This window comes from Cucurbita pepo, chromosome LG10 (assembly GCF_002806865.2).
Source record: "Cucurbita pepo subsp. pepo cultivar mu-cu-16 chromosome LG10, ASM280686v2, whole genome shotgun sequence".
In the NCBI taxonomy this organism is placed as follows: Eukaryota; Viridiplantae; Streptophyta; class Magnoliopsida; order Cucurbitales; family Cucurbitaceae; genus Cucurbita; species Cucurbita pepo.
In genome coordinates, this window is record NC_036647.1 from 1240176 (window position 1) to 1254317 (window position 14142).

General features: G+C 36.4%; 2 protein-coding genes across 5 annotated transcripts; both read right to left on the bottom strand.

Annotated features, from left to right (window-relative positions):
• Positions 1 to 1746: 1746 nt before the first annotated feature.
• LOC111804298 (auxin response factor 18-like) lies at positions 1747 to 5234 on the bottom strand. 4 transcript variants are annotated; one of them, XM_023689050.1, is made up of 4 exons: positions 5135 to 5228; positions 3707 to 5030; positions 2272 to 3188; positions 1747 to 2173 (listed from the first exon to the last, which is right to left on the bottom strand). In XM_023689050.1, the coding sequence occupies exons 2-4, from the start codon at positions 4745 to 4747 to the stop codon at positions 2134 to 2136; spliced, it is 1998 nt and encodes a 665-aa protein (XP_023544818.1). In that variant the 5' UTR covers positions 4748 to 5030; positions 5135 to 5228; the 3' UTR covers positions 1747 to 2133. The 4 variants fall into 4 exon arrangements, with proteins under 4 accessions (XP_023544818.1, XP_023544820.1, XP_023544819.1 ...); XM_023689052.1 differs by having other exon boundaries at positions 2430 to 3188; positions 3707 to 5234; XM_023689051.1 differs by having other exon boundaries at positions 1747 to 2215; positions 2339 to 3188; positions 3707 to 5234.
• A 5991-nt stretch (positions 5235 to 11225) lies between these two features.
• Positions 11226 to 13850, bottom strand: LOC111803192 (laccase-11-like). The gene is made up of 6 exons (XM_023687486.1): positions 13397 to 13850; positions 13132 to 13283; positions 12808 to 13052; positions 12600 to 12728; positions 11587 to 12510; positions 11226 to 11507 (listed from the first exon to the last, which is right to left on the bottom strand). Exons 1-6 carry the CDS (start codon positions 13553 to 13555, stop codon positions 11377 to 11379), a joined length of 1740 nt encoding a protein of 579 aa, XP_023543254.1. The 5' UTR covers positions 13556 to 13850; the 3' UTR covers positions 11226 to 11376.
• Positions 13851 to 14142: the final 292 nt, after the last annotated feature.

Consider the following 14142-nt stretch of genomic DNA (forward strand, 5'->3'; position numbering starts at 1 on the left):
TAAACTTAAATATATAATTTTTTATTTTTTTTTATGTTGGTTGAATTTATAGGTTTACACGAATTAGGTTAAAAAAATCTTTTGAACTAACTCGATTCAACTAATGACCGGAGCAAATTGAATCGAGTTCACAGCTCAAACCAACTTAGTCCTCTTTGTTCGAGTAGAGATGGGTTGGTTGTCAGATTATTTTTTTAATTATACTTATCTACGGTACATATTACATTAACAACTAAAATTTCATAAATCTCAAATATTAAACATTTGCAAGTCACAACACATTACTAACATCGGTTACAAACGTTAAATATTCTTAAATCTTCATAATAATCTAAAAAATGGCGTATGATGAAGTTGGGTTGTAACCCGACCATAAAAAATGTCAATCCATAAACCAACCAAAATTTCGATTTTTAAAAAATTCAGCTCAACCCAATAAAAAAAAATCTAATTAAACCCAAACCAAGTTCGGGCTGATAGGGTTATCGAGTCATTTGAACACCCCTAGTTCAATTTTCGTTGGTTTACTCACTAATTAATAAATAAGATGTCAATTATCATTTTAATGCTCGATAACTCAATTTTCACTTTTACAATCATTGAACTAAAATTTTGATGAAAAGTATCAATTATCATTCTAACGCTCGATTGTTGTTTTATTAACATATAAATTTATACACGTAACTCAATGTTTGGTCGCACGTGAATTTGTCAGTTTGATTTTTACTTAAATGATTAAAGTATATATTCTCGCTAGTAATTATTGAGAATTTGAACGTTTGACTTAAATGAATTAAAATAATGTTTGCATGGAGTTTGCCTGGTTTTTAGGACTTTGGATCTCTCAAAAACCCTAAGAAAGAAGACTGACGTGACCGTAATTCTAAAGCAAAGGAAACCCTAATTAAAGGCGCACATGATTTTGTTGGTCTCGCTGTTTTATTGCCTATATGCTGAAACGGTGCCGTATTTGGTGGGAAAGAAACTTAAGAGAAAAAAATAAATAAAATGGAAAGGGTTTATGTCTTCCTCGGTTTGAATTGAGGTTTTTTTTTTGTTATTTATTTGGTCTTTTAAATTTATAAATTTATTTCTTGAATTACAAATCTATTTCTCGAAAGTATTAATTTAGGTTTATTTTATCTGTCAATTTAAAAAAAAAAAAAATCGAAAAAGTAAGAAATAAATTTGTAATTAAAAAATAATAATATTTATTGAAAAAACAAATAAAACGAAAAGGTAAAACCAAACCAAACAGTCCACACGACGAAACGCCGGGACACAAGCAGCGAGCCACTCCGCCCTCAATGAGATGACGTCAGACACACGTGAATCTTTATGAAACCTCGCCACGTAAGCTCCAAATGGTTCCACATTCAACGTGTCATAACTAATGAGATTTTTTTTTTTTTTTTTTTAATTTTATTTCTTAATTATTTACACAAATAAGAAGCATTTAATAATTGTGACATGTCAAATGTTGAATACAATTATAATTTTTTTTTCCATAATTTCCAATATTTTATTTTTATTTGTTTTTTAAACTTCGAACCATATACTAATTTTGACTTTCTATTGATAATCCCTATTCCCAATAGAAATAAATTAATATCTTTAAATATTTAATTTATTGTCCCACGAGACTCACAATTTTCTCTAATTTTTTTTTTTTTTTAAATTCCAACCCCGGTAAAAAAATAAATCCAATCTCTCTAGCTTGTTTCGGTAGAGAGCCGGTCAAAAAGATTGAGAAAAATCGGTCATTCGTAACCATTCGTAACCATTTGTAACCACTGATCAAGGATTGTCTCGTGAACACGAGACAACGGCTAACACATGAGGAAGTAAGCAAGTTTCAAAATTCAAACATTCCCTCCACAAGTTGGATTGGGGAACAAACTAATCATTATAAGCAAAGCCAAAATAATGAGCTTTCACAGTTCAAAAGGCCTTGAATATTAGCAGCAGCTACCTGATATTCACCATTTGTACAATTGAAATCAACTCGCCGACCAAGAAGAAAATGAAAGAAAAACGAACTACCCGCGAAGGCTCTTTGCGAGAGAGTAGTTCATCCCGAGTCTGAGAAAAGTAGCTTGCTCTAACCTCCTCCTAAAGTGTTACTTCCTGAATCTATAGAATTGTCAATCTTCTTGCTGTTTTGATGAAGTCGCTGAAACAGAAAACGAAGCGTTAATCGATCAGAGATGCAATGGAAACGATAATTTTAAGGCAATATTTCGGTGTTGCAGAAGAGAAGTGGAAACGTACCTGAATTGTTCGTCACCGACGTGCTTGACAGCACCGGAAACATCACGGTACAAAACGTGGTTCAATGTCTCTGAGTTATCTATATCAAACATGTTTCCAAGTTTTGTGTACAATTCTTCATAAGACCCAAGTGAAGAAAGATCAAGGGTGCGACCTACATCTTCTGATTCCATGAAGACTTTACAATGGCCTGGATCAACGTTAGGCTCGACTTCTTGCCGATCGTCCTTGTAACATTGGAAATTTTCGCAAGACGAGCCTTCCAATGGACGTTGTTGATGCAGAGAAGATCCAGAACCATCAACACGTTTCTCTGTTCTATCTCCATTTCCATCTGGCGAGCTATTTCCAGTACCAACCGAGGAAACAGTATCGCCGGAGTAGGTTTGAGACATATGCAATTCGGTAAGTATGGGTCGACCAAAAAGTATTAGTTGAGGAGTCTTTACGCCGTCGCATTTCTTCGAGGCTTGAGTAGAATGTGCCATGGTTAGCAAGCAAGATACATTTTCACTCATACTTGGCTTTTCAGTCATTGCATTACAAGAAAGTGTAGCTGACTCAGCAGCTGGATCGGGTGATCGATAACCAATCGGAAACAAACCTGAGTGCAGTTTACTGAGATGAAAATCTGATAAGGATAGACCAAAATGAGCATGCCTGGCTCCCTGCATGCCAGCAGAGTTGTTGTCGGGAGGACAACCAAAAGGGCTGCCGGAACCGTGGAGATAACTAGAGAACAATGGCATAGGAGGCTGGTTATCGAGGGGGAAATCAGGGTGTTGTGGATATCTGAGCTTTTTCCTTGGAGATGAGAATGGGGCAATGTGTATGGGAGACATGTTCGATACCGATTCGACCAACCACGGGCTAACGCGTTTCACATTCTGAAGTAAATCTGGTTCGTCCCAAGTAACCTGCAACAAACATGTTATTAGCAAGTTAGAAGGTAAGGATTCTTTCGGGTTTCCCCTCGAGGTTTTTAAAACGCGTCTACTAGAGAAAAATTTCCACACCCATGTAAAGAATGTTACGTTTTCCTCTCCAACCGATGTGAGATCTCATAATCCACCCCCTTCGGGACCCAATGTCCTCGTTAGCACATAGACCGGTATCTGGCTTTGATACCATTTGTAACAGTCCAAGCCCACCGTTAGCAAATATTGTCTTTTTTTGGGTTTTCCCTTTCAGACTTCCTCTCAAAGTTTTTGAAACACGTGACAGGTTTACACACTTTTTATAAAGAATGTTTCATTCCACTCTCTAGACGACATGAGAACTCACGGTTTTCAACTTGCATCATATCTCAACCAACACTCAACTTATAAACATCAATGTTTCTAAAGCAGAAACATATTCATTCCCGAAACATCATGTTCTGAATACATTGATTACTAGCAATGAATGCAGACAAGGAGAAAAGAACAGTGTTTACCAGAAGAAGCCTCCATGGTGACTCCGGCCAGCGTAGTGGGTCAGCGACCTGAACCGAATTGACGGTCCCCATGAACCAGCTAATACGAGACGAGTCCTCGGTTTCGAAGGCCATCTTGAACCTCATACCTGAGCACCACCGGATCTGCAATGCTGCTTTCACCAGTGCTGCCTTGACACAGAATTCAGGAGTGCTAGCTCTTGGATAGAATACTATTTCAAATGGCTGCCCATTTGCAGCAAGTGTAGCAGCTTCAATTACTGATTTAGCCTTCACTTTCCCCTTTCCCATAAGACTTTCATTAGCAGAGAAAGCTCCATAAGGGACTGCACCATTCCATCCACACGACGAGTCTGGACCATCTCCAGCTCCCCTTTTCGCCCGCCTAATCCCGACGCAGAGATCACCATTTTCAGCCCTCAAGAACACAATGGAATCCCCCGCAACAAGCTTCTTATGGTTAACAAAACTACTCCAACCAGTGGTCAAAAGATGCCGCCGAGGTGTCCCCCTATAAATGTGCCTGAATTTCCATGTCTCGCCATGAACATCCTTAGCAAGAATGGTCTGAACAGGCGGATCAGCAGAGTAATCCAACGGAGGGAAGATGGTTTCTGCACAATACCTTGGAACAGAGAAACCCCCTCCATTGTTAGCATCAGACTGAGTCAGTGTCTTTGCAAACGAAGTTGGCTTATCCTGTTCAGACCCATTAAGCCGCCCAATTCCATCATCAAAATCTAGTTCACTTCCATTTATGGGTATCAACCTAAGTTTGGCAAAGACCTCATCGGTGTCAGGATCCGCAAGGAACTTGATAGCAGAGACTCTGCAAAGGGTATATGAAGGAAGCTTCGGACAAGTCCTGAAATCAACTGGGGAGGCACAAGCATGCTCGGCATGGCCTTGAGGAAAATAGAAAACCCTGGCGTTCACCGGCGGCATTTGAACCATTCCTCCCGCACAGGCATGCCATAGCTGAGGATCTAAACATTTGTCCATCTCCTTCGATTTCTCTTTGGAATCCATAAACGTAATCATCTCAGATGAAGGCAATCAATTGCTGTGTCAATCAGGGAAAACCCCCACATGAGAAACACAGATTACAGCGCAAAACCCACAAACTCAAATTGGGTAAAACCCTCTTTGATTCGAAACTCGAGCAGAATCAAAACAAAAATGAAAACCCAGAGAGGAATCAGAGGTGCTCAAAAGGACGTGGTATCAATAATCATCTGGTTCTTCGTGTTCGTGAGTCGATGGCCGACAGAGAGGCAGATAAAAAAGCCTCGGACAGTCACAGAAGAGAAGAGAGAGAAGGAAGCTTTTGGATCATCAGGATCATGCAAGTGTTAAGAAGCAGAGAGCAGAAGTAAAAAATTTATAAAAAAAAAATTTAAAAAAAATGGAAATAAAGGGATTTCTTACCTTTTTCTTCGGATCTGAAGAAAGAGTGAGGCTATGTTGAGGAGACACCAAAAAAACAAAGATCTTTAAAACCCATCCTATCCTTTTCCTCTCTCTCTCTTTATTTTATATATTTTCCAATTCTCTTACATATTTGATTTAGTTCAAACAACTACGCCACAATTAAGAACGGGTAATTTTTCTTTTCGTCGTTCTAATAAGATAGAAACGTGACAATTAATTAATGGGTATCATTCGTTCTACATTAATATATGAAATTTTCGAGACGTATATGCTACCATACGACCAATATTTACATTATATCGTATGTAATTGTTTTTACTGAATTGTTTGTTAAAATATTTGATATGGATCATTAATTAACCACAAACTTTTACGCTTTTTTAACTTTCAAAGTGGGTAAAAATTAAATTGATACTTCACTGTGAATGGTAATAAAAAAGAATCATAACAATGGATTGAATCACACACCAACCCATAAAATTTAGGGATTTTTGTTATTACCGTTTGTATATGGAAAAGGCAAAAATGAAAAAAAGTATTTACCGTTTGAATTATTTTAGCTTTAAGAAATGGTAAAAATGGTAAAATCAACATGTTTTGTAGATTGTCGGTCTGTTATGTCGTTTGTTTAAACGTGGTTCAACATAAAGGTTGAACATCTTAAAAGTTTCATTTTTTACCTTAAAATTTAAATATATTTCAAAATAACTCTTAGGTCAACCATTTAGTTATAATAAATATTAAAAAATGACGTGACAATGACCTATAAAAATGATGTACGTGGTTTAATAAGTTTTATTATATCTTTAAATTTTAGGATGTGCTTTAATTATACTCTTGGTAAACCTGCGAGTGACGAATAGAATGTGTGTTTATCTCCAGAGTTATGTTTGGATATACCTTTCTATTTCTATATTTTTCTCCCTCAAAATTTTTAATATTATAGATCCAACACATTTTCAAATTAATTTGGTGGAACGAATAATTTTATTTTATAATAAATAAATTACGTGTTGTTTTTAAAAAGATAAAAATGAATTGCGTGACAACACCGACGAATCTGTGGAGTTGACGCGCGTCGGCCTGGTCTTCGAAGCTGTAGAATCTGTTTTTTAATTGAAACATGAAAGTAGAGATTCCATTTTGAAGGGCCAGTTTTATTTTTACTGCGTCATAAAAAAAGATTAAAAAAAGTGAAAAATATGGACGCTCTTAACTAAGCGCGTGGGGAAAGTGGTCGAGACAAGTAGCATGTACTTGCTGTACTAACGGTCGGATGATTCAGATCTCGGTGCGCGGTAAAAATAACTGACCCATTTTACCTTTTTCAATGGTCAAATTTTACATATATTCTTCTTTTATTATTTTTACACACGTGGTTAATAATTCCTTTAATATTCCTTTTTAGTTTCTAATTTAATTATCAAAAGTCCGTATTAATGAAGACCTCATTCTACAATCCTATTAAAATATTGCATTTTTCTTTTTATAAAATTTTAACAATAATTTTTATTATAAAGATTAATGTACACAAATTTATTTATTACTAGCCGAGATTAAAGACAAAATAGTTACTTTCTTAATAAAATTCAATTTTATATCAAATAATTTTTTAACTTCTTTAAATTATATATATATATTAGTATATATTTTTCAATATTTTAGATAAATTGACTTATATATTATTTATATATAAATTTTTATTTATTACACATGTGATAGAAAAGTACTAATGAAGAATATGTCACGTCTACATTAATAATTTCACACATTTATTTTGTAACGCTCAGGTACTATTTTAGAATTTATTTAAATTAAAAAAAAAAAAGTGGGGGACCTTTGGCATTTATTATGTTCCCTATGGTAAAAAATTGCTATGATATAAATAATTATTCATGTTATTGCTCTAGTATGAGGATTTTAGATATAAATAATCGTTCTTTTGCAATTATTGTGTTAGATCTGCATGCTAAAGTCGTTGAGTAGTATTGATCAAGCCATCTTGTGGAGTGATTCGAATCACAAGTTTTATTTATTATTGATCTTAGTCATTAAGATAATCCGTACCAAAACTTTCACTTTAGTTGATTTCTTGTCGTTTTTTGGGTTCTTGGATTTTTCAACAAAATTGTTAGATCAAATCCCAAGATGTTCATAAGAGTTTCGATTTCTTCTCATTTAAAGTTTCTAAGATTTCAAACATGTAACTTCTATTATATCATATTTCCACGATGTAACAGTATAATCACACCACTTGCAGATATTGTCTAATTTTGCTTGTTGCGTACCGTCATCTCACTGCTAGCAAATATTGTCCACATTAACATGTTACGCATCGTCTTCAACCTCACAGTTTTAAAATACGTCTGCTAGGGAGAGATTTCCTCCACACCCTTATAAGAAATGTTTCGTTCACCTCTCTCACCGATGTGGGATCTCACATGTCAGGTCAAAGATTTAAATTTAACTTTTACCCACTAAAAAACTATAAATATTACTTTAGACGTTTTTTTTAGTCAACCAAGTAGGAATTTAGAAAATTAAGTCTCTGATCCCGAAGAAAGGAGTACGTATCAATTACTGTTAAGCTATATTCACTTTGACAATCTTCAACTTAGGAATTATGAACATTGTCGCGCACACAACAAAATCAAACAAATATTTTTAAAGATCGAGTATGTAGAAACGAAGAATAAAGAAAAAGGCACGGAAAGACATTGAAATGGAGATAGCCAAGAAGGAACATGATTACTCAATGTTTTTCTCCTTTTATGTTCCTTTCCATTTGGTTGTCATTGTGTTGTTCACTAACCCCACATTGTCACTAAGTCTTCCCCTTTTGATCGAGACTTACTAACCATTAACCAAAACGCACGTATATTCCTTAAAGATCTGAAAATCGATGCATATTCATAAAATAATTTCCTTCCGACATTTAACACTTCAATTCAACTAATTAAAAAAATTATCAATAATATTTATATTTGAACTAAATAATTATAGGTTTAAAATAATGGGAATTAATGTGTATATATACGTTAAGTAACCCAAAATTTAATATTTTATGAATTTTTTTAACATCCAAATTTAATAGGTGAAATTAAATTTTTTTTAAAAATGTATATATATTTGTGGTGTGCGTGTCACGTGTGCCCCATTTGACGGTGATGTGTCTGACAAGAGATTCTTCCACGTATTAATGGAGGCAAGCATTGACGTCAAAGAAAATAAATTAATGAAAAAAAATAAAAATAAATCCCATCTCACCGTCAAATCAACGGTCCTTGGTTACTCCTCTCTCCTCCTTGGCGGGTCCCACTTGACCTCACCACTTTCGCTTCTACTGGCCACGTGTTGGAGGGTTCCACGTCAGCTTACCTTTTCCATTTGTTTCTCCCTCCCGGAATCTGTTGGGTTTTTTTTTTCTTATGTCGATAGTGCGTTTCCGTTTTTATTGCTCATTGCCGACTTGTCGTTTTCCCTTTTACTCTCCTTCTTCCTCCACTTTCCCACCAATCATCATCCCCCCTCCGCCCCCACCACAATTCGAATATGTTTATAAGTTTTTATTTATTTATTTATTTATCTATTTTAATTCTAAACTTTAATAAATTTATTTATAAACTATTAAAATTCAACTTTCAAATTACAAATATTATCTAATAAATTTTATTCTGGTTAAAATACTTTTAATGAAGTTATTTTTCGAGTAACTCAAAGAACTGTTTTCTTCACTGAAAGAATAAAATTAGACCTTTGTTACCATAAAGAAATAAACATTTGGACTTTGAGTAGAAAAAATAGTTTGCGATTCAAAGAATCAAAGGAATAAAAGTATTTGGAGTCAATCGAAATTCGTAGAACAAAAGAAGTAGAAACATTCGGAAACATCCTAACCACCTGGGCTACCGTCGATCTCATTGCATGCATCTATAATGGGCCTATTGCTAACAAAAGTGGTGATTTTAAATGAAAAAAAACAAGAATACATATAAATCACTAATTAACGTGTCGGTTCAAAGCTTAAATCGACTTTCATAATACTTCATTTTAATTCATTTTTTTCTCGAACATATTTTAAATATGGCTTGATATTCGAGCATAAGTCAGAATTGTTCACTGTACTAGAACAAGAGCGCATTTGATTAGTTTCTAAAAAAACAGACACGGCCACGCTCGCAGTTGCAGTCGCAGTCGCTGCTAAACCCTACGGTTCTTTTCATCTCTGATTAATCCTACCAACTGCAAGTGGGATGCGATTATCAACGTCCATACTTTACTATTTACCTATTAAAGGCCACCCGACAAAACCCTCGCACAGAAACTTCTATTTTCGCCTTTCAAGGTATTTCGGTCTCCCCACCCAACTCCCCTTTTGTTTTTATACTCATCGTTATTCACCAATTCAACCAGTCAATCGTTCATATCGAGACGAGATGGGCCTTTCCCTGTAACCATGAACTGTGTTTTGTTTGTTTTTTTTTTAATGCCCACAACATGTTCGATAGAATGCCTGAAAGACGACCTTGCCTTTTTTTTTGGGCAGCTGGTTGTTGTGTTGTTGACACTTCACAAAATCAATATGTTTGAAATTTTAGTTTGTGGGGTTGGTTATTATTCTGCGATCAAATGGGTTGAAACTCAAAAAGTTCCAGAGGTTGGCTCTGATTGAACGCATGTCCTCTATGCTATGCTGTTTTCGGGTCGATGTTCGACCATCTTAAGTTATGCTAGTTTAGTCTAAATTTAAAAAGAAATGCTTTGACAAACGGATTAGTTAGAGAATTGTAAGTGACTAAACTTGTTTTGAACTTGGTTGTGAACCTTGGCGACCTATTCAACGCTATGATTTTGGCTATTCAAACGTCTAGAATGGCATCATTAACTTATGTTTTTAACCCTTTCCTTGTTACTCCCACTCCCATCAGCCTCATGTCTGACCTTTGTTAGCTTGGAAAAGAAAAGGAAAAAAAAAAAAACACAACTTTCCCCGTTTTGTTTGTTTGTAGTAGGAAGTTCTATGGCTGAGGACTTGCTTTATTTTGATGTGCCACTTGGTATTGACTTAGAAACACCAACAAATATAATTAGAAGTCAAACTAAGGTCTAAATTGTATCCAGTTGTAATGTGATTGAAAATGAGCCCTTGGAAAAATGTTGTGAGGTCTGAGGAGAACAAACCAATCCTTATAAGTGTATGAGAATCCTTCTCTAATAGACCGTGTTTTAAAACCGTGAGGCTAACGACGATACGTAACGGATCAAAGTAGACAATATTTGTTAGTGGTGGGCTGGACTGTTACAAATGATATTAGAGCTAGACACTGGGCAGTGTGCCAGTAAAGACATTGGGTCTCCAAGGAGAAGTGGATTGTTAGATCCCACGTTTGTTGGTGAGGGGAACAAAACATTTCTTATTTTAAAACTGCGAGACTGACGACGATATATCTACCGGCGATTTATCGCCTTGGGTGGATGCAAATGTTATTTTCCTTAGTAAATTTATTATATGACTAACATGGTCCATTAATGATCCAGAAACAAAAGTAGTGATTTTTTTCCGAATTTTTTTTACCAATTAAAGTATGTTTAAGGTGGCTCCTAGTTTATGGAAAGATTTATATAGGATCAGTAACAGCTATCATCATAGCCCAAAAATTTTAAGGACCCTATTCAGTAGACCTACCGGTCCTAGGCCGTTTAATGGGCTTGGACCAAACTTAAACTATTAGTTTCTTTTCCTTTTTATTTCTTTATTTATTAAAAAATATATATATATTTTTTTTTTGTTTTCAAATACTTTTCAACCGTAGTTTAAAAAATTAAACGTTTAGTATTGACGTAAAATTTAAATTTATATGAATTAATTTTTAAAACTTCGAATTTATGAAGAACAGTTAAATACAAAATTGAGAATTTAATAACTTATTAGATACAAAAATCACAAATTTAATAATTTTTATTTAATTTTGAATTTTATTTAAACACTTAAAAGGGTCATTACAAATTAATGATTTATAGTATTTACTATTTAATTCGTTAGATTTAGGTTGAGACTTATGGTAGAAATGTATGCGTGATTTCTAAGTTTGGAAAAGAATGGAGAAGAAAGTCAAATTTGGTATACATCTTCTTCTTGCTCACACCATCATCGGTATTTATAGCAATGGAATTGGAAATTGAAAAAAATGAGTATAAAGCCGTCGTCAAGGAATAATTGATTCTGCGATCTGAAAGCACTAGCACGGTGGAAGATCCGGCGGCGGCGGCAGAATTGATTCTTCAGCTGACTTTCCATTCTCTACCACAAACGCCATCTTCAAACCCCACATTGTGTGCAGCTCCAGGTGACAGTGCATGAACCAAACCCCTAATCAACCATTAATATGTTTTTTAGTGAACCTTAGAGGACTGAAAATGGGAATGAAAGAAAGTTTGATTGGTCATACCTGGATTATCTGCTCGGAATCTGATTGCGGCCCAGCCGCCGGTGGGGACACCGACCGTATTCCTTTCAGGGGGATCGATCAGGTTATATTTCAAAGGGTCTCTGATGGGATCGAAGTTACCAATTCCAGTGCCGACCACGAAGAAATTGTAGCCATGGAGATGAAACGGATGAGACTCAACCGTCAGCATATTGGTGTCCTGCAACACCAACTCAACCGTCGAATTAAACGCCACCTTACTCAGCCTCGTCCCTAAAGATGTCCTCAAATTCGCCGTCAACGGCACACCCGTGTAGTTAAACGGCACCGCCGGTCGGTCAGGAAAGTCTGGAGTGAAGACACCAGGGATGTTGAAGTAATGAGCCTGCAAAAGCCCTGTTTTAGGCATCACGAAGGTAATGTTGTTCAAAGAAGCTGTCAGCTGTGTTCCATTCAAGCAACTGGCACATGGGTTTGCCCCCAAACCGATGGTGTAAAAAAGATGCCTATCAATTTTAATCGGGACATTGGCCGGAAACAGCGGGGTATTCAAGCTCCGGAGCTTCTTGTTGTACGACAGAGCAAAATTGGTGTCGTTGGGAAGAGGCAGAGTGGGGAGAGAAGGAAGGATTGTGGTTGGGATTCCTTTGTACTGCAGAATGGCAGTAACGGTCTTGTTGTCCACTGGAATTGGCGCGTCCATAAAGGGGCGGGCTGCCATGAAGTACCGGCCAGGGGCTTGATCCGCCTTAACCAAAACGTTGGTAGTCTGACCGGGAGCAATGAGAATGGCAGTGGTTGTGAAGGGTTTTGTGTAGACGGCGTCGATCTCCACGACGGTGAGCGAGTGACCAGCGATGGCGAAGAAGAGCTCGTCATTAAGCGCAGCATTGATGATCCTTAACAGGTATGTTTTTCCAGACTCTACTTCTAAAGCATATGTGTCTGAACATGATAATCAATGCACAAGAATTAGTAATGGGAATGTAAAGACTGTTTATGCATTATGAATTAGAGAAACTTTGTAGTAGTACGTTTGTCAGAGCAGGGGAAGAGAGGGCCTGGTTTGCCATTGATGGTGTGAGCGTCGGAGGCTTGGGGTGGAAGCCCCAATTTGTTGGCTTGATTAACAAAGGTTTCAACATCTGAGTTCCACCATTCTCCTGTATTTACACATTTCCTGGTTACATCAATTGTTAAAAGAAAAGGAGATAGAGATAGAGATAGAGAGGGAGGAGGAACCTAAGACGATATTAGCTTCCAAATATGGCTGAGGAAATGGAAATGGAGTTCCTAGCTTAGGCATGATAACAAAAGCCCCATAAACTGTGGCTCTTAGCCACAAAATATGGGCATGCCACCATAAAGTCCCTCGTTGTCCTGTGATGGTAATGTCATAAGTGTAGCTATTTCCTGTACTGATCGGACACTGAGTAATATAAGCTGGCCCATCTGCCCAACCATTTCTTTGTTGTTTCAACCCATGCCTGCATTCAAACACATTACCATTTCACCACTCTTATAGTTCCTAAGATAAGTTAGTTTGTAGGTATATATGTTCAATACCAGTGAATGGATATGTTATATTGTGCATGGTTTGTGACATCTATGAGAACCCGGTCGCCTTCTCGAACATATATCGTCGGTCCCGGGAACATTCCGTTCACCGTGACGATTGGTTTGGCATTGCATAGCCTGCTTACATTCTTCACTTGAATCTGAATCATCCCAAGAAACAAAGGAAAAAAGAAGTCCATTACATTTATGTATGTGCATGTATGGGAAATCTGCCAATCTCATATCAGAAAGTAAGAGAGAAAGAAAACCCCACATCAAATTTGTACTTCTTGACTGCTGATTCAGCTAAAAATGGGAGAGACCCAACAGACAATGCGAGGAGAAACAGCAATCCCAGGTTAGAACCATGTTTTAGGATTGCCATTTTTGATTCCTGTTCTGTCTTCAACTTTAGATGTTGTGTTTGAAACATGGTTGCTGCTTATAATAAGCAAAAAAAGATGAAGATAAGTTAGGTGTTTGGAAGTTGTTAGAGGCAAAGCTGGCTATGAAATGAAGCTTTCACTTAGCGATGGGTGAAAGCAAAACAACTTGGGGATATGAACAAGGCTTCAAAGCAACTGTAGTAAGAAGCTGAAACATCACTGTTACATTTGTTACACATTGATTTTGATTTGGAACATTATAGTTTTATTTTCTGAACAATATAGTATTGATATAAAAACATGTTCCTTTGACTGGAAATTGCTTTGGAGTAAGATGTTGGTTTTGTGGAGCTGGCTTTGATGTTTGTTCTTCTTCTTCTTGTTCATGGGGTTGGTTGAGGGAGAGAGACAAGAGTGATAGGGAACATATAACAGCTACCTGAATTAGCTTCAAAACCCTTCTTCAACTACCAAATATTTGGGCCTGCTTGTGCTAGGACTCAACAATGGGCATGGATCTTAAATTTTATAGAACTTGGGCCATGAATATGATTAATATGATTAAGGTTAACGTGAGATCCCACAACAGTTATAGAAGAGAACGAAACATTGTTTTTAAGGGTGTAGAAACCTC